Raw genomic sequence first — 634 nt, forward strand, 5'->3', positions numbered from 1 at the left:
GCCGCCGCCGCCGCCCCGCCGGCCTGCCCCGCGCCTCCCGCGCTTCCGCAGCGTCCTCGCACCCAAGGCCCCGCTCACCTCCTTGACGGAGAGAAACTCAAGCAACGGGAAGACTAGATGCCGATCCAAAAAGTGAGCGATGCGAGTGGTCAGGTCGTACTCCGCCATCTTGCCAAGGAAAAGGAGAGGCTCAGTCCACAACTTTATTGGTAGCGCCGACGCGAGGACAGGCCCGGTGGCGCGCATGCGCATTGGTTCTAGTAACCCCGGTGACGGGGCGGAGCGGACTCAACGGCGTTCGGAGTCCGAGAGCGCACGCGCGGCGACTCTGGGCTGCTTAGGGACCGGGCGGATTGGCGGCAAGTTTTCTATGTTTGAAATGCTGTCAGTGCCCTAGGATCCATTCCGTTCATAAACACTAAAGCCTCAGAATTGCTGAAGCAATGCAGATTGCACCGTGATGGGGCAGGGGACAGGATAACGAGGACCCCGCTCTCCAGAAAGCCACAGGCAAGGAGGAATAGGAGCTTTCATTTGGCAGATGGTAACCGCTTTGTAAGCGTTGGTTAAATTGTTTCTAGACAGAAAACAAGTATGAATGTCAAATTATAGGAAGAGCCATAATTTAGCGGGG

General features: G+C 57.3%; 1 protein-coding gene across 1 annotated transcript in view; it reads right to left on the minus strand.

Annotated features, from left to right (window-relative positions):
* The window catches only part of EIF3E (eukaryotic translation initiation factor 3 subunit E), a 41,621-nt gene extending 41,371 nt beyond the window's left edge, over positions 1–250 (minus strand). The window contains exon 1 of the mRNA XM_006753901.2: positions 79–250. Within this exon, the coding sequence (XP_006753964.2) occupies positions 79–246 (168 nt within the window). The 5' untranslated portion in view covers positions 247–250. The remainder of the gene's footprint in view (positions 1–78) is intronic.
* Between the last annotated feature and the right edge of the window lie 384 nt (positions 251–634).

Source organism: Myotis davidii, unplaced genomic scaffold (assembly GCF_000327345.1).
Source record: "Myotis davidii unplaced genomic scaffold, ASM32734v1 scaffold1012, whole genome shotgun sequence".
NCBI lineage: Eukaryota > Metazoa > Chordata > Mammalia > Chiroptera > Vespertilionidae > Myotis > Myotis davidii.